The sequence below is a fragment of the Papaver somniferum genome, chromosome 4 (genome assembly GCF_003573695.1).
Source record: "Papaver somniferum cultivar HN1 chromosome 4, ASM357369v1, whole genome shotgun sequence".
NCBI lineage: Eukaryota > Viridiplantae > Streptophyta > Magnoliopsida > Ranunculales > Papaveraceae > Papaver > Papaver somniferum.
Genome location: NC_039361.1, coordinates 2640912 through 2662146, shown reverse-complemented (window position 1 = coordinate 2662146; position 21235 = coordinate 2640912). Strand labels below are relative to the sequence as shown.

Genomic DNA, 21235 nt, shown 5'->3' with positions numbered 1-21235 from the left:
GCTTCATAAAAACAAAAATCACACATGATCACTCTGCTTGTTGGCCATTTTTACTCCGACATCATCTATGTTTGCGGCCCCTTGTTATTTTTCCCAAACTTCTTTTATATATATGAATATGACAACAGAAATATGTTACTTATAGACTGATAGTTTACATGTGTGAATTGTATCGTATCGATTAGATCTTATGACCAATTCGGACTATATTCATGTGATTTCTCATGTGCAAACTGTTTTACTCAAATTTACCACGAATTTGCTTGTGAACTTCATTCATTTAGCAATTAAATTGGATGCAAGTTCAACTTCAAACAACATTTTTATCAGAACGTTATTATGCAAGTATGTGATTTGATTACTATGTCAAGTATTGGGCACTACTACTGGTCATTATTTTTGTTTAGATCAGTTGAGTTTCTTGCTGTACTTGTCAAATAAAACGATTCATGAAATTAACGAAAATCTTACAAACTTTAATTTGCCTTAAAATTCTTCTCTTAAGAAGAGGGAAATTCAATCCCCAATAAAGCAGTACCTCCATTGGGTAGTGCTCCTATCATTATACAGAGTTCATATAACGCGTAATTGTAAATTGTATGATCAGTTGACATCTTATATTTTTCATTTCATGACTTGTATATATGGGCGACTACCGGGTTTCTTGAAGTTGAATATTTTGGTAAAGTAAAACAAAGGGAGACTAAATTTGAATTAAATGTAAATTATCAAGAGGGAATTGGTATGTCGGAGTAAACTAAAATAAATAAATCAACAAAGAAATAGTTCCCGCCACTCCAATAGTTGAGAAATCTACCACTCTGATACTAAGCGCCAATGTTGTTCCAAAGTTATTTAAAACAAGTGGGAATGAACAAACAAATTTCTTTGTTCAGCCAGGTGGATGGCCAAACTAGATTTTCCATTATGGTAAAGCATTGGGTGTTAGACTAATAGGCGCGCGAGCTGGGTTAAAACGCCGGCTTCAGTAGATCCAACGCAGGCGTCGAGAGGACAAACGCTGGCGACGGAAGAACCAACGCGGTGTCCGAAGATAAAGCGTCGTCGTTTTTGCCACGAACGCCAACGGGTAGTTTTTTAAAATTCGAATTTCACTTTTAACCTCTATAAATTACCACCATCTTCAAACAATTCACTCACACCAAAATTCACTTGAATTTTATCTTCTAAAAATGGCTGAAAAGGCATCACACATTTTTGTGATGCAAAACTTGAAGCTGTTGTTTTTAAGATATGTGGGAGTTTTAAAAAGATTGAAAATTGTCAAAGGGAAGTGCAAGTTTTAGAAGTTGCTCCAAGAAAATGTTCCGCTAAAAGGCAAAGAAGAGCTCCAGTTTTGAAAGTTAACAACAAAAAGTTCAAAAACAAAGGTGAAACTGTCAAAGAGCGCGTTGAATGGAAATTACGTCAAATGAAGATAAACGGAGACCAAAACTTATACTTGATTTTGATTGAAGTTTTTATTATTGTCTAAGTATATATCTTGTAAAAGAATTGGCAGTAATATCAATGAATGAAAATGTTTATATTTTAAAATAGATTTCCACTTCAGATTAAGTGAAATTTATTACAATTTATTAAACTTGCAAATAACATCAAACTACATTTTAATAAACCACAACAAAAACATCAAACTACATCAAAAATCCAACGACATTCTCTCTGTAAAGTTCATAGCATTCAAAATTCCTAAACTCTCTCCCGCTTTCTTCGTTAAACTTGGTTTGAGCGATGGTTTCCAGTTCTTCGTTGGATAATCAGAATTTCTACGATGAACCATCCACAATACTTTTGTATAATGTTTGGCTTCATTAGTGATGAATGCAATTCTTAGCTCTAGACTCTCACTGTTTCTCCGCGATGCTACAAAATGTCTCAATACTCTTTCCCAGAAATTGTCATTGTTCATTGGTCTCACCATACGATGTAACCAACATCGAATAAGAGCAACACCTTCTTCCATTGTAAATTCTGGCAGCGGCGTTTGAGTGCAGTAACGATGTGCTTGAGATGGACCATCTTTTAGAATTCTGAAACACGCTTCGTAACGAAAAGGCTTACCCTGAGCTTCCTTCCAATTATCAAGAGTTGTTTGGATCACTTTATCTTCATTTACATCGCTGAACTTTTCTCGATCAATTTCTATTACCAGAGCAAGAAATGGCTGGACTGCAAGCCTAATAGAATGAAACCGAGCACGCAATCGACGAGCATCTCGGTTTCCCGGGTTTCCCGTCAATCAGACGAACATTGAAAAAAGGTTCTCCCAAAAAGATGCGCCAATCCCTGACAATCACGCCTATTAATGTTCATCGTTTAAGAAGCGTGTAGCTGCATCTTTTCTGATGCCTACACCCATGATGATCTTAACCATCAAAACATAAATCAACACACATAAAAGAAGATTAAGTGCAGGAAAGTAAAGGGAGACAGATATTTTTACATGGTTCGGTCAATTGTGACCTACATCCACGGATTTCACTATGTTGTGAGGTGTTTACATAATCTCCATAGGAGAGGCTCTCATGGAGCTCTAAGGAAGAAGAAGACCTCAGGAGGCCATCAGGAGAGAAAGGGTCTAGTATTCGCTAGAGAACCCATCTAAAGATCCCCTCTAACCTATTTCTCTTTCTCTTTTATAGGTGGGAGGTTACATAAAATTACATTTACGCCCTTAGGGATGATTAGATAGGATAAAACTAAGTAGTTGGGTGTACATAGTGTAGTTGGGTGTATCATAGTAAGATATTTTAGCTCCTAATCTTGCGCCACGTAGCGAGCTGATATTTTTCCCTCACATTTTGCTCCTTTGGTTGAGGGTTGTTGGAACAATAATCCTTAAGCAAATAAACATCGGTATGGCTATGAGGGAGAGAAGAGTGGCTGAGCGAGATTTCTGAACATGCTTGGTTCTGATCTGGCTTGTAGTTAGACTTCACTTCTGTAGAGTGCTCGGTTGGAGTCATCCGAGTTGGTTGTTACGATGCTTGTGCTTCACGATCTGTGATATGTACTACATGATGTAGATGTGCGAGTTGTGACTCCGAGTAACAGTGCAAGGTCGCTCTCAATTCTTAGTCTTTGATTCTTTTCTGGAGTTGGTTCATGACTTTAGTTGGTGTGGTAGCGAGCTTCGCGGCTCTTTGTTGTTGAAGGAACTTCGCAGAAGAATATAACCAGCTTTTAAAGTATTAATACTTGGGCTCGTGACCGTTGTGCTTGCTCTTAGGCGATTCTTCCTCCAGCTCTGTCTGGCTTGGTTGGCATCAGTCCTTGACGACTAGTCGTGTAGTGCTTCTCGGGTCCATCATGGGTACCTGTTGCTCTAGAGAGAGTTGTAATTTCTATATTGTAGCAATATGAGTTTTAAGATTTACTTTGCTTCATAAGCATAAACATTATAGTAATACAGTACTTCAGCTGTAAGAGATAAGAACAGTTCAAAGTCTTGCATTTGCAAAGATAGAATAAGATATTTGATATCATTAAGCATGCTTATTGTATGAATAATTTGTATTCAGGCATATGTAATCTATTTAAGCTATATATTAAGCTATTAAGCATATTGCTAGGGGAATTAATGGAATGCATAGTAAGATAGCTCCTTAATAAAGGTGATACTTAGCTTTCTTCACAATTGGATGATTGCCTTTGCATCTGTAGCTTGCTCCTTGCTCCGAGCGATGAGGATTTTTCCTTATAGGTATGACAGTTCAATATATATGCTCATGTTATCATTTGAGAGGATAAGTTTTTGAACAAATCTAAAATATATTTAATGAAATGAAATAAATTGAGAGAAGTTTAAGATAGATAAGTTTTGAATCTTGTAGCTTTTTACTAGTGTAAAAAGTCTTATGCGTGTGATACATCGCTGTGGGGTCTTGCGAAATGACTTTGAGATTGCAGTCATGCTCCGAGTACTTACTACATGCCTCAAATCGCGCTGCTCCGAGGACTTACTACATGCCTCGGATGTGGACTGATGAGTCTGAGTTAATGCTCCCATCAGATGCCTTCGGAAGGTAATCTGAGGTCTTGTTTTGGTTCCGAGATATATTGGATGCTTACGTCTGTGGGGACTCAAAATGTCTTCGGATGGCAGTCCGAAGCCTTGCCCCGAGGACTTACTGTTTGCCTCAAATCGTGTGGACGTAAGATTTTGTTAAATGCCTTCGGAGAGGAGTCCGAGGTTTTACTTCGTGCTCCAGTTGGAGGCTTGTGTGTGTGGGGACTCAAAATGTGTTCGGATCCTAATCCGAAGTCCTGCCCCGAGGGCTTACAGATTTCCTCAATTTGTGATCCTAGGATCTAAACCTTTCTTGAAGGTACTGAGGGTACGCACTGCCCCTTTGGTTTTTGAAAGCTTAAAATCTTATAGCTTTTGAAAGACAAAGTCAAGGTTTTGCCCCTAACTTCATTTTCTGATTTATAATTACTACCTGTATCTTGTACCTTGATATAATTTTGTTGTTTGCACTTATACGAGGGTCGCACCATAGTGGTATTCCTTTCGTCCTTGGACAAGTTATGGGCTATAAGGCCGAGAAGTGATCAGCTTCCCATTTGGCTAGATAACCTCTTACAATACAAGTCGAGAGGATTTCAAGTATCCTTCTGATGCTAAATATGTGTTCTTATTGAACATATATTCGTAAATTATGTATAGTGTTTTTCTTTTAGGAAGGCTTCTGCCCCATAGTCGGCTCGTGACACTAACTAGAGTGAGGGCGATACCTCTGATAATTGATTCGCACTTCAGCCTAAAGTGAGTCAACTACATGGTACCTCCTGAGGTATATGACTCGTGGTCGAGATGGCATTACCCTAGGTCAATGTGTCTGTCTCGGGTAGCTTGAGCATTGATCTCATCATCATTTTTGAGGATTGAATGGTGTGGCTAGCACCTTACCATTCGTGATGGTCTAGAGGAGATGTTTCCTCGCATAGGTGTCATGCCACGGTCACCATTCTTGATGGTCCTGAGGAGATGTTTCCTCGCATAGGACTAGTATCCTGATTACCATTCGTGATGGAACAATACTAGGTGAGTGAACCTGCAAACAACATATATAATTCATGCATTCAAAATAATGAATAAAACAATCACATGAAAATAAATCATATGGCATCGAGAATAGGTTTTCTCGTGTGGGGATCATGGCCCGATTACCATCGTGATGGTTTTGAGAAGATATTTTCTCGCACGAGGGTTTGGTTTACCCAGATACCATTTGTCATGGTCTCGAGGAGATGTTTTCTCAGATGGGGATCGTGCCCCAATTACCATCTCGAGAAGATGTTTTCTCGGATGGGGATCATGCCCCAATTACCATCCATGATGGAAAAATTTCATATTAAGACCACTAAGTTACCCTGCAGGAAAAAACAGATATGACAAGAGAAAGATATTTATATCACATTCATTAATTGTCTCTGCAAAAACACATACATATAGAACAAGAGGAGGATGTATGTATGATACACCATTTAACCCTGCAGGAAAACACACATATAACTAGCAGATGTACCATACATACATCAAGTATACCTGCAAGAAGACAAAAACATAATAATAGCCTTACTGCGGATTACAACTAATCCGACTCTAACCTTAGTGCATGATAAGCATGCCTTTATGCGGATTACGTCTAATCCGACTCTAACTTTATGCGGATAATTAATCCGACTTAATTGAATTCTCCAACAATAATGGAGATTTGCAGCAAAACATGAAATGTTAATCCAGCACATTTAACGTTAATAATTTTAAAGCATTTACTTTATGTAAACATTTTCTGTTCATTCTTATGCGATATGATGTCACATTGTCATTTATTGTGATGCTCACTGTGGAGCAGGTGCGCTAGATGGCGGCACGCGATTCTGGATGTACCAGTGCGATACATGTATCGGCTTAAGTCTTTGTGACTAGCTATTTTCTTAGCTTGCTCTTAAGCAAAATTGTGCGTTGGTTAGGCATGTGTAGATTCAATATACGAGTTAGAAAGTTCCCTTTTTGTCCTTAGACTGGCAAGAAAGGTAGGAGATCGCATCTTCTTTTAGCTTTAAAACCTTTGTCATGAGGTTGTCTTTTGCTTCTGGAAATTCCAATTACTGGTTAATAACAGTAGAGAAAGTATAGTTATGGATGATTATGCTTCAAAGTCAATGACTAGGCATGTTTAAGTTCACTTACATAAAATTATAAATTTAAAAATAAAGAGATAAGTTGTCCCCTGTTCTGGACGATATTTGCCAGCCAAGTCATGAGCTGGGCGAGCTCGGATGCACTGTCGTGACCGATCCGAGGTGAATGTATAGAGCATGTAAAGCATTTTATGCATATTATATCATGATAATTTATTGCAAATTGCATTTGAATTTTAGATAGCAGGAGCATGTATCAAGGTATGCAGTAAGAATGATTCTTTTAACTATTATATCATCATGTGATTAAATAAAATTCAATGTTTGTTATAAACATTCTAGATTAGCCATTACTGTATAAGTATAAAGTCAAGTCTTTGAGACTAGAGACACTTAGCCTGATGTTAAGCTAAATAATTGCTTAGTGGATCGTGTCCATCGTTTCTTTGCTAGGCGATTTATTCCGGCCCTGTGTATTTCAATTAAAGGTTAATAACCATTCGACAAGGTTAAAGACAAATTATAATGCTTAATTAAAAATGTTAACGGTAATTGTGAACTGTAGTTTAAACATATATTATTTTTATAGTAATCTGAGTATGCTATTCAGACTTCCTGGATTGCATTTATCTATTTCAGAAGTCATGCAAATAATAGAATTCAGAGATGGGGAGATAAGAATTTCTCCTGTTTAGTTTGTAGCTCTATTGTTGAGCTTGGAAGACACGGGTGCACCATCGTGGATGCTCAGAGATGAATGGTTTTGATAGCATATGATTGTTGGCCTGGAAGTGACCATCTGACATCGACCCATAGCAAAGCCCCTTTGTGAAGCATTTTGTCATGTACCTGTTATTAGGAAGAGCATCAAAATTCTTTTGATTCAAAGCATAGAAGCATGTATAAAGCATCTAGCTATTAGATTGTTTACTATAGCATGTTATATATGCATTAATGACTAACCCAAACGAAGTCAGGAGATAAGGTAAGAAATATTTGTTTTCCGATTTACTGCTCGGATGTGGACTGATGAGTCCGAGTTGATGCTCCTGTCCGATGGAAAGGTACTATCCGAGATCATGCTCTGGTTGGCTCCGTCCGAGATTGGGGCTCGGAGTTGAACTGCGAGTCTGAGTGATGGTTGAACATCGTCTTGCTGATTGCTTTGCTAGTACGAGATGGTTGCTGCCATTGAGTTGTCCGAGCTCTGGCTGGCTTGGTCAGTCCGAGTTCATGCTCTGGCTGTCCCGTTAATTGTTTGTCCGAGATTAGTGCTCGGAAACAAGCTGATGAGTCTGAGCGCGTGGTGGCTGACTCTTGCTTCGATGTTGCTCTGGTCCGATATAGACTGAGCTTTGATTGTTCGTCTGAGGTTGATGCTCTTGTTTGAGCTATACGAGATGATTGATTCAATTGAATCGGTGGTTCTACACGAGATGGTCTCGAGGTGAACACGAGGCTGGTGATTCTGACGTGATTCCATCTACCATCGCTTTTCTGCAGCACCAAGCCAACTAGATTAGTAATCACAATATGTGTTGACTTCGTTTAACAATCGTTACGTAAAACAGCACGAAGGGATTGAAGAAAAAAGCCCTGAATTAGGCTAAGACGCTGAGACATCCGAGTTCACTGCTCTGGTTGTCTGTTGATTGCTTGTACGAGTTTGGTGCTCGGAGATGAACTGACGAGTCCGAGTGGATTCGATGATCAGTCTGATATCACTGTCACGATGTGACTTGATGATTGCTTCTTCACGAGTTGGTAAGAGGCAGCTTCCCGATCTAATCGTATGAAGTTGATGCCCCGAGTTGAGCAGCACGAGATGGTCGTGATGCTGCTCCGATAATGATTTCGTCTATCACCATATTCTGAAACAGCAACTTAATCAGGTGAGTAATCAGGATATGGTAAATTCGTTCAGCAATTGCTATATGAATTAGAACGAGGAGATAGTGAAGCAAAAGCCTTAAATCAGGCTATGATGCTGTTGATGGTAATCTGCGAACCAGATTTGATTGCTATCCGAGATTGATTGTCTATATTGAGACGTCCGATATAATTGAGTCCGATATGGATCGAGTCCGAGCTCTTATCGAGCTGGCGATGATTGTTGTTCAGACATCGCTCTGTTGCTTTTCTGTCCGAGATGGATGCTCTGGTTTGAGCTGTACAAGATGGTCCGTCCAATTGGATTGGCGGTTCTTCGCGAGTTGGTCTCGAGACGGTTGCGATGCTGGTGTGGATCTGTAGTCGTGAACTGCTCCGATGTAATTCGTCCATCACCAGTTTTGCTGTAACAGAAACTCAATCAAGTGAGTAATCACAGTACGATAAGCTCGTTCGGTAACTGCTATGTAAGTTAGTACGAAGAGGTATTGAAGAGAAAAGCCGTAAATCAGGCTAGAGTGTTGATATCTAGCAGCTGTTGTGCTGATGGTAGTCTCGACTATGAATCAGTCCGAGATTGGTGCTCGGTTGAATATCAACGTTCTGATTGTTTCTTCACGAGCAGATGGAGGTTGAGGCTCTGAACTGAGCTGTACGAGATAGTCTATTAAATCGGTGATTCGATACGAGTTGGTCTCGAGATGGTGGCGATGTTGATGATGGCCTCTAATCTTGAGCTGATGTTGCTGCTCCGATCTTAATCGTGCAGATTCTTCCATCTTCGTGGTACAAAGTTGATGTTGATGATGATTCTTGTGATTCCATTGTTGCTGAAGTTTTTCTTCACTTCGAGAAGTCTGTTGATTTCATTGATTTTATTGTTGTTGAAGCTTTGTTCGGACGAGACACTTTGCTGTCTAAAACTTCTGGATCTTTGACAAATATGCCCTTAAACCACTTGTTTCAACTAGATCTTCACTGGATCTTTTTCAGAACTTGATGGTAGTGAAGTATTAATGTTCTTTCACGAGTTTCTAGCACCAAACTGTAGCTGCATCTTTTCTGATGCCTATATCCATGATGGTCTTAACCATCAAAACATAAATCAACACACATAAAAGAAGATAAAATGCGGGAAAGTAAAGGGAGACAAATCCTTTTACGTGGTTCGGTTAATTGTGACCTACATCCACGGATTTCACTATGTTGTGAGGTGTTTACATAATCTCCATAGGAGAGGCTCTAATATGGAGCTCTAAGGAAGAAGAAGAAGAAGACCTCGGGAGGCCATAAGGAGAGAAGGGTCTAGCCTTCGCTAGAGAACCCATCTAAAGATCCCCTCTAACCTATTTCTCTTTCTCTTTTATAAGTGGGAGGTTACATCAAATTACATTTACGCCCTTAGGACTGACTAGATAGGATAAGACTAAGTAGTTGGGTGTACATAGTGTAGTTGAGTGTATCATAGTAAGATACTTTAGCTCCTAATCTTGCGCCACGTAGCGAGCTGATATTTTTCCCTCACACAGCGAACATTTCAAAAACTTTCTGCCAGAACGTCGATGGTGATACATTCCTACCGGTAGCAACATCAGCGACAACATCTGGTGTTTGAAAAACGTAGGCTCTGCAAATAGCTAAATCCTCTTTGTTTAGTGAATCTAACAGAACGATCTCTGGGAGGAATTTTTGTAGATGATTTGAGAGTGAAGAATGTGTAGCATGTTTGAATTTAGAGTTGAAATGAGGAGTATTTATAGAATTCAAAAAATGTAGCCGTTGGATCAAAGGGTTTTGCAGCCGTTCAGATTGAGCCGTTGGCGCAATAGAGTCAGACGCTGGCGATACTAATACGGATGCAGGCGTTCTAACTAAGGACGCGCGTTGGTTATAAAAACGCTGGCGTTTTTTCTTCTGACGCCAACGTCTGTAGAGATGTCGCCCGTCCTTGACACTGACGCGCGCCAGATGTTCCGACTCGATGTTCAAATCAACAAATTTGTTGATTTGAACATCCATTTTTCATGTTTGTTCATTCCATAATGGGAGCAAAATGAACAAACACTAGTGGAAAAAAGCCGTTTTAAGATAGTTCCGAAGTGTCGTATTAGAGAGAAATAAGACACTTTGGAGATGCCGCTGAAAGTGCCGTAGATTTAATGTCTTTTAATGGAACGACACTTTCAGTTTGCCTCTGAATCATTATGCTTTCTAGGTGATGTTAAGCACGACAACTGGATTACGTCGTTTGATTAATTTATTTAAAAAAAAAAAAACAATTCAGATTTGCTGAATGATTTCAGCAATTCTGACTAGGCTGAAATAATTCTGATTCAGACTCAAATTGCACTAAATTGGAACTCAAATTATATTGAAACTCAAATGATAATTCAAATTCAGATTAAATCATATAATAATTCATTTCATATAAAATGTCAATTACATTCATTACATTATAAATTATACAAAAAGGATTCATGTCTTAGAAAAGTGCTACAAGTCCTAAAGAAAAATCTAAATCAATTTACAACCTAAAGAAAAATCCAAATCAATTTACAAGGTAATCAATTTCAGTGATTATGAGCTGGGCACCAACTTCCTTGGTCACGGGACACAGAATTCGCAGAACTTTAAACTCTACTAGTCAAGGACAAGTATTCACCTCTACCAATTGCTAATGTAGGTACAGGCAGTAACCATGGTACTTAGATGCAGCAACTTCCAACTGTCTAGTAGAAAGTAATTATAACACCAATTCAGGAGCAACCATAAGCAACAATTTGCAAGCATCAAATCTTCGCTAAAACTGTTTCAAGGCCAAGCATCTTGTTAGAGTGATAGAAATTACCAAGTATTGTAAAATTCGAGGATGTGCGCTAGCAAGATCCAGATTTCCAACAATCACAACAGCAACAGTTGATGGGTCTTTGAAGCAACTACTGAAATATTCACAAGCTTTTCTAGGATCAACCTTTTGAAGGTCACCAACTTCTGTCGGCTGCTTCAGGAGAAGTTACACTAGGAAATGAGTAAAACAAAGCCAAACAAATGGAACACTTCATAAAACAAAGATTCACCATACTCTAAAAAATTCTGAGTTGCAAATTCTACCTGAGAGAGCAGGATTGACGATCTAGTGCAGATTCATCGATACCATCCATCTATATAGAAAACACAATGAGCAGTTAGAGGATGACTGAATTAGATACCAGTTATAAGGCAACACATAGTGGAAGGTAGAAATGACAATACGAGAAATAAGTAAACTTACCGCCGTCATAAAGCTTTATTGCTAATTCACATGCTAGAGGTCATGATCATCAGAACTGTAACTAAAACCAGTTCCAGCAGGAGCACCTATGTCAAAATAATGTGAGTTAGCCAACGAAACCAGACATTATAAAAGTAAACTTGAAGTACATACAAGTTACACTTAAACACACATGATAAAAGTTACACTTAAACTCAGTATTCTGAAATTAGAGAAATAGGGACATGCTACTGATCACTTAATCTTACAACATCCACAACTCTTCTGGTTCCAAGAACTCTTCGACGTCACTTAGTCCAGCTATCGCATAACAATATAATTCTATTGATTTCCATTAGCCAAGAATGAAGTTCTCACTATCCCGCAGCTTCTCCTCTTAAATCATATGTTCTGGGTTAAGTGTCAAACAGATTGCACCTGCAATGAGAAAAACGAATTTAGACATTTCTCTTTAACATTTTTCTAGTATTAAACAGCTGATGAGAAACATGTAACTCTACTAATCATGTTGAACTCCTATTAGCCCGTGGGTCACATATAACAGGGAAGGTGTTCGGCCCAATGACAGGAACCACATTTAATACCTAGGCCTCAAGGACAAAATCATTTACTGCAGCTGCAAAACTGGTCACAATTATATATGTTAACCCTGATAAAAATGAACAAATGGCAATGCTATAATGCAAAGAGTGAAAATGCGTTGAAAACAAATTACCCTCCTATTAATTCATTCCCGTACTTTGCATCTGCTTTGAAAAGTTCTTTTCCGAGACATGTAGGCATCTGTTTGAATTTTGCAGACGCGCCTCGGCCACGTTGTCACATTTCCTCCAAATCCATTATCAGGTAGCCGACTGTTGCGCTTTTAATTCAGTATACCTGCAAATGCAATAAATTTACATTTCAGATAGTGCTAGACTTATATATTCGCTTGTTATTTCAATAAGATACCCCAAAGAAGAAAAACATATAAGTAAAGAGAGTAGTTACCTACAGAACTTGGCAACAAGATTTTGTCACAAAAAAACAAAGTAACTTGTTTCTAATAAATGATTTAACAATGGTGATTCATAACATGATCCTCAAAAGAAGGCCATGTATGCTCCACTCAAACCAACAATATAAAAAGATGCCCTAGCACCTTCCTAATTTTTTTAAATGAATCCAAAATTGAAAACATCTATCAGCTCCCATTATTATTACTGCCACCAACAATTTTTTACAGGTTAAGGGAATAAAACTAATCCACTTGCCCAATGGCCAATACGTAATACCAACTGTGGGTGGGAGGTTATTGCTTAACAAAGGGGAGTATGCAAGGGAATTTTTTAACGAACTAGTGAAATAAAATCACCAACAAACAAGAGTGGCTACTCGAAAGAAGTTAGCAAAGTATAAAAAACTAAATCAGTATCAAAACATGGTTTCAAAGCACAATCATTTATGACAAATAAAGGCATCGTTTAAATTCATACCCAAGACAGACATCCAAAGAAATCTAAAGAGAAAGTGGTCACAGAGATCTAAAACCAAATAACTAGATTCAAATTGAAACCAACAATCAACCCAATTACATAACCCTGAAACCAATCAAAAATCAAACAAAAAACACTACTGATGTCTACAACTTATCCTAGACAATTTATTGAAAAAAAAGAGTAGGATATTGCAGTGCAGCCTACAAATGCTACCAACCAACAAATCAGCCATACCATTACTGAAGTAGAGAATACAATAAAAAAATTTACCCCTTTTCTTTCAGGTTTTTTCCCTAACACTTAATGTGCAGTTCACTTGGTCTCTTGTTTAAGATTGTCTCTTGTTTCACCATCAGGATACCCTCAACGAACGAGGCCCTCCAAACTGCAGAGAGAAGACTAATACACAATTAGACCAACAACCATCCTATAATCAACAGAAAAAGTCAAAAATTCAAGTGAAAACTAGAACCCAGCAAGATAAAATAGAGGAAAAATAAAATTCAACTAACCTCAACTCAGATCTTTCTTTTGAAACAAATTACTCTTCTATTTCATCAAGATACCGAGGCAAGATGTATTAGCATAATTTTGAGAAAACTGAAACGCTAATCAAATAAGTACATCACCTCAAAACCCTAGACTCATTAACTTCATTCACTGTCGATTCTAAGACCTGAAACACCCAAAACAAAAACATACACAAAAAAAAAAAATCAGAAATCAAATACAAATAAATTACGGTGAAATGAAAGAAACCTCAAATATGAGCAAAAAAATTCATAAAAGAATGCAAAAATTTAGGGGTTTGTTACTGATTCTTACCAACTACGATGAGACTCCAGACATTAGCGTGACCCATATTCTTCTTCTTCTTCACCACTAGAACCCTAGATTTGCTAAACTTATACAGAGGCGACTGAGAACAAAAAACAGCCAAGGAAAAAAATAAGAGAAAAACCCTATTGCGAAAATGAAAATGGGAAATCAATTTACCATATGTTTGAAATTAAGATCTACATAAGAAGAACTGGGTTTGATAAGCTGATAAGGAAGAAAGAGAAAAAGGAAAGTGAGAGAGGCGGAGAAAAATAAAATGGTTTCTCTCTCTATTAAGGTATAGATAAGGTCATGTTGAAATGTTTCATCTCCAGCCATCCATAGATTAAAAGAGTTAATCCTAACCATACAATCAAATACACATATTATAGAAACTATACTACTCAGATGTCGTTGCATAGTCAACTCAAGTCCAGGCCTAACGACATGTTGACTTTAGTCAGCAACAAAGCACTAAGCATCGTTGTTTAAGTCAACAAAAGTCCTTGCATGACGACTATTTGACTTTAGTCAACGACACTTTCCATATCTCGTTATTTAGCGATGTGTAGTTAGTGTCGTTGCACTATGTCTCAGATCGTCCACTTTCCACTAGTGAAACTCTGAGTTTGTTCATCCCATACGAACTGCTCTCACTTCTGAGAAGCTGATAAGCTAAAAAGTTAGTTTGGAAACTGTCTAACTTATAAGTTAAAAAACAAATAAGAAAGTTTGGAAAATTTACAAGTCAGAAGTCAAAATATCATTGCTATTGGTATATTTATTAGTATTAAAACAATGTTAACAACTATTTTGATAAAAGCTTGCAAGTATATGTGAAAAAAATGAATAACAGATACCGGACATAATGAGCGCAAAATCTTTGATTATTGAAGTTATAAGAATACAAATTTTTGCATATATACATGCCGGTGCCGATACCATCTTGATAAGAATCCATTTTGCGATGTCTTTTTTGGTATTCACTTGCATAGATATTGGCATAATTTATTGCTTCAAAACGATCACTCGGCTATCAAGCTCCCGATTATATTATGAAATTGTGATAGTGACAACGATGCTTATTACACTCGGTACCTATCAGCAAGTTTCAATCTAATAAAAACCAAACAGTAGGTATGGTTGCATTGTAAAATAGATAATAACAAATGCTATAAGGTGAGTAAAACAATCAATTTTACCAGAAATATGGTCAAACACAATCTGGTGTAAGACAACTCCAAATCAATGCACACAAATGCATCAACAACAAAAATAATCTCCGCTAAAAAGTTGAGAGAGCGTCGTGGATCGGGCGACCAATGCGTCGACTCACCAGATAAAATCTCTTTAATAATTTAATCTTTTTGATTAATCTTTCTGCTCTACCTATGTTTTCCCGCTAATCATGATATACTTTTCTAAATAGTTGAAGTTTTAAGTGATTGTAGAATCGCTTTTAGGATATCTTTAGATAGTTTTTGTTACTCTTAGACCATTCTTTTGGTTTTTTCCATTCTTTGTTTTAACTTTCTTTCATTCATAGTCTGAGTTTTTCATTATACTCATTTATCTGTTTAACACTCCATAAAAATATAATTTTTTCTCTCTTCCCGTCCAGATAATCAGGCAAGTAAATTGTGGGGAATCCGGTGGTGTAGTTTCAATATGCTTCCTGCATTTGAAATACAAGCAGTGATGTTATTGACAGTGGTGTTCACCATCTTCTCTGGCAAGGTGGTCCATACTAGTATAAATCCGACAGTTCCGATCTTTATAAATGATCACATCAGAATTCAGAATCAAGGGGAGTATTATCATCGTTTTCAAATCCAAAATCTGCACCAAGTCTATCACCGATCCAGTCAACTCAGAATTCAAATTTTTTTGCCTCCAAAGCTGTTACGCTATCAAAGGAGTAAAAAGAGGAAACAATCCAACCAAAAAGGAAATTACATGCAAGTCATAGGATTGACTTCATATGGAGATTTTTATCTCATATTGTTAAGTTATCAACGGAGTATAATAAGGAAACATCCCAATCAAGAAGGCAACTGCATGCAAGTCACATGCTTGACTTCATATGAAATTTTCACCTCATTAATTCTCTCATATTGTTACGATATCAAAGGAGAAAAACAAGGAAACATCCAAAACAAGAAGGCAACTGCATGCAAGTCACAGGTTGGTTTTCAAAAAAGAATCTTCATTTCATAAACTTTCGTATATTTTTGATTGATAATTCTCTGGATATTCGGATCTGAAATACAAACTCGAAAGGAAAGGAATATCATATATATAGAGTCTCTCTTCTCCAAAGATCACACACATCTCATTCAATAAGATATACAAGAATCCAGAGAAACCCTAAAATGTCTGCAAACAAAGAAAACCGAATTAACATGCTCTCAAGACAACTCAGGAGTGATGCTATTAAGATCTCAATCACTAACAGACATGTGGTGGGTACTTCAAGGAACTTCAGTGCTGCAGCTGAAGAATGGACTTATGCTTTGCTTGGAAAGCTAAAGTCAAAAGCGAAGATTGACATGAAGATTATACGTGCAGGAGTGAACTAACTTTGGAGGCAGTACAGTGGAAAATAAATACGGATTATGGGTCATAACCTAATGCTGGTGAAATTAAACAATGAAGAAGAGCAAGATGCAATCATAAAGAATGGTCCTTGGATCATTGGAGGTGCACGGTTTGTTGTTCAGAAGTATAACTTAAACATTCCCTTACAGGATTATGTTTTTGATACTCAAGTTTACACTATTGAATTCAAATATCTAAAAATAGAACATATGGATGTTGCTTTCATCGATGAGGCCTTGGCTTACATGGGAAAGAAGATTTCAACGACACCAACTAACTGTAGGCCAGAATATGGAACTACAGTTTCTGCTAGAAATGAAATATATCTCAAAAAACCTTTACATCGAGGAGGCTGGTGGAAGACAGTGTCTGGTGAAGAAGTTTGGGTCAGATACCATTGGTTTTTACAACCCAACAACATTTGTGATAAGTGTTGGGTCATTGACCATGTGGATGATACCTGCATGCAAACAAACTATCTCTTGCATCTTGATAGTCTCTCTTATGCAGAGTATGAATCCTATATGCATGAAGAGGCCGATGTTTATAAAGCAAATGAGGATGAAAAAAGCATGGATAACTCTTTTGTCGAAGAGATGGTTGCTGAAGCTGAAGAAATGAGACATACAAAGAGATCGATTAACTCAAATCTCAACCAACCTCCCTCAATGAATCCACATAACCTGTATGTGGTTCCACCAAACACGAAGGAGATATTACTTCTACTAGTATATACAACCATTTTGCGGAGATGATGAAATCTGATATTTCAAATGCAGAAGCTTTGAACCCTGCAGCTGAAAGCCATGGAACATCTGCTCAGGTAACACATCATAAACACTTTTCAACTGTTACTTTAAATGCTCACGCTTCCTTTCAATTTATCTCCAATACTTACAACACTCTTTTAGTTGCTTTCCATTACACTCTTATCATGAAAATCATATCTTGGAACTATAATGGTTTTGGAGCCAAAGATACTAGAAATTATCTTAAAGATTTAAACAAAATGCTTGATCCTGATATAGTGTTTCTTCAACAGACAAAAATAAACTCTGACAAAATTTTAAACTATATTAGGCCGCTAAATATTCCAAATAACTGTTACGTTCCTTCTATTGGTAGAGCTAGAGGAATTCTCCTTCTCTGGAAGGATGGGTTTGATTTAGACATTATTTATAAAGACAAAAATATGTTCCACTGTCTTGTATGTAGTGATCCTGCCAAACCAAAATGGCTCTTGTCGTGTGTGTATGGTTCTCCACATCCACAAGAAAGAGTCCTCTTGGGTCATGATAGGTGATCTTAATATTATCTTGAATAGTGAGGAACGTTTAGGTAGTAATGGTTCTACTTCTCAACCATCTCCCATAGCACATATAGTTCAAGATATAGGACTTCATGACCTAGGCTTTCACGGTAACCCCTATACCTGGACAAGCAATAAGCATGGTACTGGGAGATGTAGATCTCGCCTGGATAGAGCCCTTACAAACACTGATTGGACAATACATTTTCCAAATGCTTGTCTTAAACATATTCCTTTCTTAGGATATGATCACTATCTGATCTTCCTTGATATGTCACCTACTGATTCTCATAATGCTAGAAATTGGAAGTTTTTTGAATGTTGGTTACGTGATAATTCCTTTAAATTACAAATAACCAATGCTTGGAACAAGCATGTTAATGGCTCTGCAACTTATAGTTTGGATCAAAAATTAGTAGAAACAAGGAGAACTTTGTCTTTGTGGAAAAAACTACTTTCGGCAACATCCAACAAAAACTGAAAAGTTTGCAGCAGCAACTGGATGATCTTCAACAACCAGGACAAACTCTGGACAATACTGACAAAGTAGTTGAGCTAGAGAAAGAAATAAATGAATGGCACATAGAGGAGGAATTCTACAAGCAAAAATCAAGAGATAAAAGTTTTCATGAAGCAAATCAGAACACAAAGTATCTTCATGTACAAGCCAATAAAAGGAGGGCACGAAATAGAATTGAATCCTTACAAAGACCAAATGGTAGTTGGTGCAGTGGAAGAGACAATCTAGAAAATATGCTTACAAATCACTTTCAAACAATTATGAGTACTACTGATCCAACACAAGACAATGACCTCCTCAACATACTACCAGAATGCATTACAGAGGAAGACAACACATCTCTTGTCAAAGTTCCATATATAGATGAAATTGAAGCATCTCTCAAAAACATGCATCCATGGAAAGCACCTGGACCAGACGGCTTTCCACCAGGTTTTTTTCAGTCTCAATGGGAAGTTGTGAAACATGATGTCATAAAAATGGTACAAAGCTTTTTCGTCTCAGGAAGAATGCTAAAGAAGATGAACAAAACCAATATTTGTTTGATACCCAAGACAAAGCTCCCACATACTCCAAGCGACTACAGACCGACCTATGCAACTCAACATACAAATTAATTACAAATATTATGGATAACATACTGAAGAAGCACCTCGACAAAATCATTTCACCTATGCAGGCTTCTTATGTTCCGGGCAGGCAGATAAGTGACAATATGCTTATGGCACAAGAACTCATCCACTGTATGAAGAGAAAGAAAACAAAAAAAAAAGGTTACATGGCTTTAAAACTTGACATGAGCAAGGCTTTTGATCGAGTAAAGTGGACATTTCTAAACAATGTTATGAGAAAGCTTTTAACAGCAAATGGTGTCAACTGGTACAAGAATACGTCAGCACTACTGAAATATAAATACTTCTGAATGGCTCACCGTGTAAACCCTTTAAACCAACAAGGGGTATACGACAGGAAGATCCATTATCACCCTATCTATTCCTTCTCACGATGGAAGTTCTAACCATATCTCTGGCACAGGCTGAAAACTCAAAAAAAATTGCAAGGAATTAAGATATCAAGGAATGCTCCACAAGTTACTCACTTTATTTTTGCAGACGGTTGCTTGTTGTTTGAAAAAGCCGACATGCAGAATGTTAACACTCTTTTATATGTCATCAATAACTTCAGCAATATTTCTGGGCAGCAGGTAAACTTTCAGAAATCCGCGGTTTTCTTCTCCAAGCATATTCATCCCCGTCACTGCAGAATTTTATTGAGGAGACTTAAGATGAAAAAGATGTCATTAGATGAGAAATATCTGAGTATTCCATTATTCTTAAATAGGAAAAAAACCACTTCTTTTTCTGGATTGGTAGACAAGATGAATGGAAGATTATAAAGATGGAATGGCAAGTTCATAAATCAGGTGGGCAGATGGTTAAAAGCGTACTTAGCACTACATCCTCTCACCATATGAGTGTGTTTAAAGTCCCAGATGAAACTATAAAAGAAATAGACAAGGTTCAACGTAAGTTCTGGTGGGGAATAAAGGATGGAAAGGGTTATCATTTCATCTCATGGACAGCTGTTGGGAAAGATCAAGTTATGGGAGGTTTGGGTTTTCGTGATCTATCTTGTTTCAATCAGGCGCTTCTAGCAAGAACAGCATGGCGTCTCTACAATCAAAACGATCAACTCTGGTCAAATGCTCTGAGACAGTGTTACTTCCCAACAACGAATGTGATGCATGCAAAAAAAAAAAAAAAACTCGACCTGGGCATGGCAAAGTGTATACAACATGATGAGTTTTATCCGTCAGTTCGGTTTTTGGATGATTGGTAATGGCAGCAAGGTCTTCATATGGCATGATGTTTCGATTCCTGGCAAAAGCTCACCGCCAACTTCAACAATACCAACCGAGGAAGCACATAACTATAAGTATGTGTCAGAATTAATTGATCAAGATACAAGATCTTGGAAACAACAACTAGTTCAACAGTTGTTCAATCAAGAAGATGCAACTATTATTCTCAAAATTCGTATCCCAATGATCAAAGAGGACAGACTTATTTGGACTTTAACAAGAGATGGCCATTTCACTGTTAAATCGGCATACAAAAAGCTTGTTGTTATTAAACAGAATGGAAGTATGGTCTACAACACAGCTGAAGCCAAATTCTGGAAACAACTATGGAGCTTGGATACCCTACCTAAGGTGGAGCACCTTTTATGGAAGTGCCTGACTGATATACTCCCATCTAATAAAATAATGGCAAGAGTCACAGTTTATGGAGGAGGAATCTGCAAAACATGCAATCAAAGGGTGGAAACTACTCGTCATATTCTCACTGAGTGTATCTTTTCTAGAGCAGTTTGGCTTACTGTTCCAGATGCAACGTATAGCATACAAAACAATGGAAACTCTGTCGCAAATTGGATACGAAGCTGGTTCTCAGATGGAATGAAGGACCTAGTGGATGATTGGATAATAAGAATGGCAAACACAGCGTGGGAAATATGGAAAGCTCGCTGCAACAACACTTTTCAGGATATATCAAACCTAACCCAGTTGGAGTAATAAAGTGCGTACAACTGCTGAGTTTGGGAACAGGGAAAGCCATGAAACAAAACCGCAAGCTTCCTAATAATACTCAACAAAATACATATCATCTGTCTTAGTGGAAATCACCATCTGCACCTTATTTATCCATATGTTGTGATGCTTCTTATAAGAAGAGTAATAATTGTCATAATTCAGGGATTGGTCTAATTATGCGAAACTTTGCAGGCTCATACAAGTGCGGGAGATGTCTCTATGCAGATACATATGTAACTGCAGAGCAAGCTGAATGTGGAGGTCTATGGCTAGCTTTGACTTGGGCGAAGGAGAAAGGGATCCAACAGTCATGCTTCGAACTAGATGCACAGACAATGGTGGAGGCAGACAATGATGATCTACACAAAGAAGCTTGGGAGAATCACTCACTTATCTTAGATATTAAGTTTATGGTTGGCAACAACCCTCTTTGGTGTTGCAAGTTCATTAAAAGAAGCTGTAATAAGCCAACTGATATAATGGCTAGGCATCCTAGGGTTTTCAAAATTTCAAGAGTCTGGATGTATAATCCACCAAATTTTATCTCATCTGCAATTGAGAAAGATATAACTCATGTAATTTACCC

General features: G+C 37.6%; 1 protein-coding gene and 1 long non-coding RNA gene across 7 annotated transcripts; one reads left to right on the top strand and one right to left on the bottom strand.

Annotated features, from left to right (window-relative positions):
- Window positions 1–10456: 10456 nt before the first annotated feature.
- Window positions 10457–13891, bottom strand: LOC113274575. Of its 6 annotated transcripts, none has more exons than XR_003323081.1 (9): window positions 13636–13891; window positions 13323–13486; window positions 13081–13195; window positions 12048–12211; window positions 11581–11749; window positions 11333–11418; window positions 11173–11222; window positions 10910–11059; window positions 10457–10790 (listed from the first exon to the last, which is right to left on the bottom strand). It is a non-coding gene; the product is annotated as an uncharacterized LOC113274575 (long non-coding RNA). The 6 variants fall into 6 exon arrangements; XR_003323083.1 differs by having other exon boundaries at window positions 10457–10786; XR_003323080.1 differs by having other exon boundaries at window positions 10457–11059; window positions 13081–13209.
- A 3087-nt stretch (window positions 13892–16978) lies between these two features.
- LOC113271808 lies at window positions 16979–20631 on the top strand. The gene is made up of 6 exons (XM_026521732.1): window positions 16979–17050; window positions 17936–18538; window positions 18736–18935; window positions 19092–19260; window positions 19398–19753; window positions 19902–20631. The coding sequence occupies exons 1-6, from the start codon at window positions 16979–16981 to the stop codon at window positions 20629–20631; spliced, it is 2130 nt and encodes a 709-aa protein (XP_026377517.1).
- The last annotated feature ends 604 nt before the right edge of the window (window positions 20632–21235 follow it).